Source organism: Myotis brandtii, unplaced genomic scaffold (assembly GCF_000412655.1).
Source record: "Myotis brandtii unplaced genomic scaffold, ASM41265v1 scaffold38, whole genome shotgun sequence".
Lineage (NCBI taxonomy): Eukaryota > Metazoa > Chordata > Mammalia > Chiroptera > Vespertilionidae > Myotis > Myotis brandtii.
In genome coordinates, this window is record NW_005364596.1 from 1,734,119 (window position 1) to 1,739,978 (window position 5,860).

General features: G+C 38.8%; 1 protein-coding gene across 4 annotated transcripts in view; it reads right to left on the minus strand.

The window, feature by feature from the left end:
* The window catches only part of SEC24B (SEC24 homolog B, COPII coat complex component), a 72,104-nt gene that overhangs the window by 2,632 nt on the left and 63,612 nt on the right, over window positions 1-5,860 (minus strand). For all 4 annotated transcript variants that reach the window (XM_014544730.1, XM_014544729.1, XM_014544728.1 and 1 more), the window contains 4 exons: window positions 3,719-3,894; window positions 2,655-2,792; window positions 1,786-1,890; window positions 896-988 (listed from right to left, as the gene is read on the minus strand). In XM_014544730.1, the coding sequence (XP_014400216.1) occupies window positions 896-988; window positions 1,786-1,890; window positions 2,655-2,792; window positions 3,719-3,894 (512 nt within the window). The remainder of the gene's footprint in view (window positions 1-895; window positions 989-1,785; window positions 1,891-2,654; window positions 2,793-3,718; window positions 3,895-5,860) is intronic.

The window sequence follows — 5,860 nt, forward strand, 5'->3', positions numbered from 1 at the left end:
AGTGAAACATTAATTGTTCGCCTTTTGTATGCTTCCTAACCAGGGATCCAACCTGCAACCTAGGTATGTGCCCTGACCAGAAATCGAACCCACAACCTTTTGGTGTACGGAATGATGCTCCAACCAAGGTAGGGGCAAGGTAGACCTTTTCCATAAATTAAATGGAGAGAACTGATTTCATAATCATATTTCTTTGGTATTGGTTAACACACACACAATAAAGGCCAAATGAAATATGTTATCAGCAAAATAATTTATATCAGATATAAAACTGTGTGTCAGTTCCTTAAGAAGTAAACACAGAGTTTACCATATGACCCAGAAATTCTAACCCTAGGTTATATACCCAAGAGAACTGAAAACATGTTTATAGAAACACTTGTACACAAAATGTTCATGGTAGCACTATTCACAATAGCCCCAAAGTGGCAACATCCCAGATGCCCATGAATGAATGGTTAGATATACAAAATGTGGTGTAAGCAAACAATGGATTATTACTTAGTCATATAGAAGAATGAAATACTGATATATGCTACAACATGGATGAACCTTGAAAACATTGTGAGAAATGAAAGAACCCAAACACAAAAGGCCACATGTATGATTCCATTTATATGAAATGTCCAGAACAGGCAAATCCACAGATATAGAAAGGAAATTAGTGGTTGCTGGGAAAGGAGGAGGGGAGAATTGGGAGATATGAGTTTCTTTTTGGGACTCTGAAATTAGATCCGGGGGATAGCTGTACAACATTATGAATATACTAAAAACTAATGAATTGTACACTTTAAATGGTTAAAAACTGTGAATCTTATGTGTATTTTATCTCAATAAAAAACATTTCAAACAAACAAGCACATACAAAGTTAATGCTGTATAAAAACCCACTGACCATTTTCTGTGGTATTGATGCAAAATTAGGACACCCGAGCACATCCTCTATGAAGTTGTTGTCACAGCTTTTTCCAACCCAAATGTAAAAAACCTATAAACAAAAAACCAGATATTAAAATTTCTTAATCAGAAACACATTAGTTTATTTTCTCAAAATTATCAAGAATAAAAGAGGTAAAATATACTATTGCAAATAAAGCAGAAACGTAAACAGGAAATAGAATTGTACATTTAGAATCTACACCCAGGAATCGTAAGAGTGTTTCATATCTTCTTTGCTTAAACTTCAAAGTTTCCCATAAAATATGTCTCACCTTCTCCCTTCCCCCAATATGAATGCAATGTTTTCACCAGGGTAACTGGCTCACAGTATTTCCTCTCCACTATTTCAATGACTGTCTCTATTATTTTCACTAATGTGCTCTTCCATCCCCCCTCCACGGCTATTGGAATCCTTTTCCTGCTCATAAGGTATCATTTATGAAGCCAACGTGACCATTCTAACACCCTTCACCACTACTCTGCCCAGTGACTTCTCCTGAACTCCTAATCATTAATGGCATTTCTAACAACGGATATAAATTGTACTAGACAAATTTGAGGTCCCTTTGAATTTTATGATTCTAATGATAAAATCCTTGAAAACAGGAACTTTGCTCTGTATCAAATATACATAATCTAGGACAGCAAATAATCCATGATAATAACATTTATTAATCTATAATAAAATAATACCCAACTAGAAAAGTCTAACATGTATTGACCTCTTGTGCCAGTTACCAATGTACTGCCTCTTAGCTCCTAATCCACCTTCCACTGACTAATCTGGGCCCTGTGTTCCTCCTTTTGTTGGAACAGTGTTAGGCTTTGTCAGGAGAGGATGCTTACACAGCCACAGTCCATAAGGAAAGCACCTTCTCTTGTCAGCTTCTCTGCAGACAATTTTTGAAGAGGTGGCTGAGGTACGACCCTGTCATTAACATGTATTGCACCCTGAAACAAAAACAGATGGACTGTGAATGAGCTGACATTGCTATAGCAGTTTGGAAGCTAATGGCCACCAACTCTTTATGAAAATATGGAAAATAACACCTGAGGATATTGTAGGATGCAAAAAATTACTGATACTACAACATTACCTTGGCTGTAGAATCAAGACACTCAGATGTATTCAAATTAAAAAGAGAGAAACACAAATACATGAAACAATCGGTCCATTCCCTTCCATTTGGGGATCAGGATATATTAAATGTATGACTATTAAATCTGCTGCAAAGCAAGTTACTTTTTTATATTACTCTAAAAACATAATACAGAGAAGATTCTAAAGAGTTTGAATACAAGGAAGAAAACACATACTACATATTTGCATATTAAAAACACTGATGGATACCAGATCCAATTTATAATATAATAAAAATTGCACTCTGATCATATCAGAAACAGTCAATGTCTATAAAATATATACAGAAATGTCTAGTCTACAACTTGGCTTTATAATAAATATTATAAGCAATCCCACAAAAAGAAATTACTTCCCACATGAAACTATTTTTGAAAATTCTATAACCACAGATAATACCGGATAGTACTATTGTCCAATCAAATCCATAGTGTCCTTAATTAATGCATTAATACCAGAAGGAAAAAATGGATTTAAAAATTGTTAATAAAGGCATTGCTATCTTACCAAAGGAATCAAGATATTCAAAAACATTTAAATTTAAAAACTTCAAATTTACTAAAAGAAATCATACCTCATCTATCAATCTGTCTATCCTGTATAAGTTGGGATGAATCATTTTCATTAGGTGAACAAGTGGCTGACACTTTATTTGACACATGGCATATACACGATCATCCAGGCGTGTGCTTGTACCAGTTCTAAATGCTTTCTACATTAAAAATAAAAAAAGACAAAATTTCAAATAAAACATAAATATAATAGACAAATATTAAAACAAATATATGCAATAAACAAACAAACAAACATATACCATCATCATGGAAAAAGCATGGCCTTCAAATCAGACAAACCTAGATTCTATTTTCAGCTCTGACATTTAATAGAAAGGTATGTGAGCAAGTTACTTAGCTTCTCAAAGCTATATTATCATCATCAACAAAGCAGGAAAAATGATACTCACCTCTCTCAGTTGCTGTAAGTTAAGAGGATATGTATCTAACATCTATTATGTTGCCTGAGACATGGAAAGATGTTCAATGAGTATTAATCTTTCCCCGAGTCTCTGTCCAGAAGCACACACAGAGTACACTATAAGCACACCATTATGAGGCTGCTCCCACATATTGAAGAGTAAGGGCATAGGGTCTCACAACAGTCATCATGTATCTATATACCTCGACTTTCCGGTGATCTTTTCCTGTTCTTCTAAACCTTTCCAATGGTAAACTACATAATCCTCTAATTAAATATTTTTTTAAAACCCAAAAGCCTAGATTTCATTTCTTCACTTATGTATCGAGAATTTTATTTATTTTTTATTTTTTTTAAATTGTTTTATTGCTTAAAGTATTACAAAGAGGAGAATTTTATTTTTTTTAGATGTTTCCTTCATGGTTTGTCTCCTCAGTCATTGTCCACAAGACTCTGAGAAGCTGTAGGAATATGCAGGCGCAGACTCTAGGCCCGGCTTTCTCTCCAACATTGTGGAAAGGGACTGTACATCACCGGGCAGAGCCCTATGCTCCCCACCTGGACAGAGCCCCGGGGAGAGTGACCTCCCGGGGATATCCACGTTGGATATGTATCGAGAATTTTTAAAGGCTTTATTAAATGTAATATTGTATAGAGAGCTACCTGTTTGAGAAGGGCCAAAACATAGAGAGGAAACAACTTGAGGGAGCTGGGTGCGATCAACACAGAGTGCTGTAAATTTGAGACAGTTGAGCTGTATGCAGACAATGAATCCACCACAGCATTCACTAAGGCATCTCTTGCATCTGAGAGACTTGTTGAAATGGATCGATCCACAGCTAGAAAGCAAACAAAACAAAAAGGTAATTAACCATTGGGTTTCAATGAATGTTAAAAGAGATAAAAAATTGTTTTAATTAAATTTACTGGGGTGACTTTGCTCATTACACAATTTTTCTGAACTAAATCTGATAATCAGAACAAATCTAGATTGTTTTAAACCTTCTTGTTTTAATAGCTTTAAGTTTAAAAATAGGTAGCCTCTACTGGTACTGGAAAACATGTATCATTCATCTACTTGAAGAAAGCTCTGGGGATATTTTCATTACTTAAATAGAAGTCACATGAATAAAGTTTTGTGTTTTTTTCTGGCCAAACAATGTAAGTTCCAATAAAAAAGAAAGAACTGAAAACAAACAATGGTAAGTTCTGCAATCTGAGTTATCCCTGGTGATCCTCTGAAATCTCTGCCAAAGCATTCCCAGGTCAACAAAAAAGAGGACAAATTGAACACAGGTCATTATGCAGACACTGAAAAGCCAGATGTTAGCGTGAAATCCCAAGTACATATTTTATTAAAATAGAGATAACCTACACATATGCCCAAGTATTAAAAGTAAAATTCATGGGCAATAATCAGGCTCATTTTATATCTAAATTCATCTAAAAGATAAATTCATTAAAAACAAAACACTAAGTGTTATATTAATTCCCTAAAGGATTTTAAAAACTTATATACAGTAAAATGTACTTTTCCCAGTATAGCTCAATGGTGGTTTTATCAAACGCATAACCATGCAATCATTACCACAATCAAGATACACAACAGTGCCACCATCACCCCAGAGTATCTTGTTGTAGTAAAATGCTTCCCTGCCCCCAACCCTGAAAATCATAGGGATGATCTCTTCTTCATTCCTATGATTTTCCCTTTGCTATATAAAGTTATATAAATGGAATCACATTAGGTAGTGGTTGTATTGGTTTTTTTTTTTAAGAGTGGAAGGGAGAGAGAAACACCGATGTGAGAGAGACACATCAATTGGCTGCCTCCCGCATGACCCCAACCAGGGCTGGAAGCCTGAAACCGAGGTACGTGCCCTTCACCGGAATTGAACCGGAGACCCTTCAGTCCACAGGCTGACGCTCTATTCACTGAGCCAGACAGGCTAGGGCTGCAGGTCGCGTTTTGAGACTAGATTCTTTTACTTAGCATAATGCCTATGAGAGTCATTCATTCTGTTCATGTATCAATAGTTCTTTCTTCTTTATTACTGAACTAGAGGCCCAGTGCATGAAAATTCATGCACTGGAGGGGGGGTCCCTCAGCCTGGCCTGCCCCCTCTCACAGTCTGGGAGCCCTCAGGGGCGGGAGGTGACCTGGCAACCAGGGGAAGGAGATGCCCCATCACACTTCTGCTGCTGCCACTGTCAGCAGCGCAAGCCTCTGCCGGCCCTGGTTACCTGCGCCTCGGGCGGCCCTGGGTGGCTGGGAGCCTGAGGGGACTGGGTGCTGCCATCTTGTGGCTGTGGGCGCCACCATCTTTGGGGGTGTGGCAGTCAATTAGCATATTCCCTCTTTATTGGCTGTGGGCGCCGCCATCTTTACAATGGTGTGAGCGTCAATTAGCATATTCTCTCTTTATTAGATAGGACTAGAGGCCCGGTGCACAAAAATTTGTGCACTCAGGGGGCGGGGGGAGGGGGTCCCCCCCAGCCCGGCCTGTGCCCTCTAGCAGTCTGGGACCCCTCGGGAGATAACGACCTGCTGGCTTAGGCCTGCTCCCAGGTGGCAGAAGAGGGCAGGAATCCCTAAGTGCAGCCCCTGGTCAGGCTCAGAGCAGGGCCGATTGGGGGGTTGGGGCACCGCCCCCTGTCACACTCAAGAAGGGGCGGATCAGGGGGTTGGGGCACTGCACCCTGTCACACTCAGAGCAGGGCCAATGGGGAGGTTATGGCTCTACCCCATTACACACAGAGCAAGGCCCGTGGAGGGGGGTTGGGGCGCCACCCTCTATCACCCAC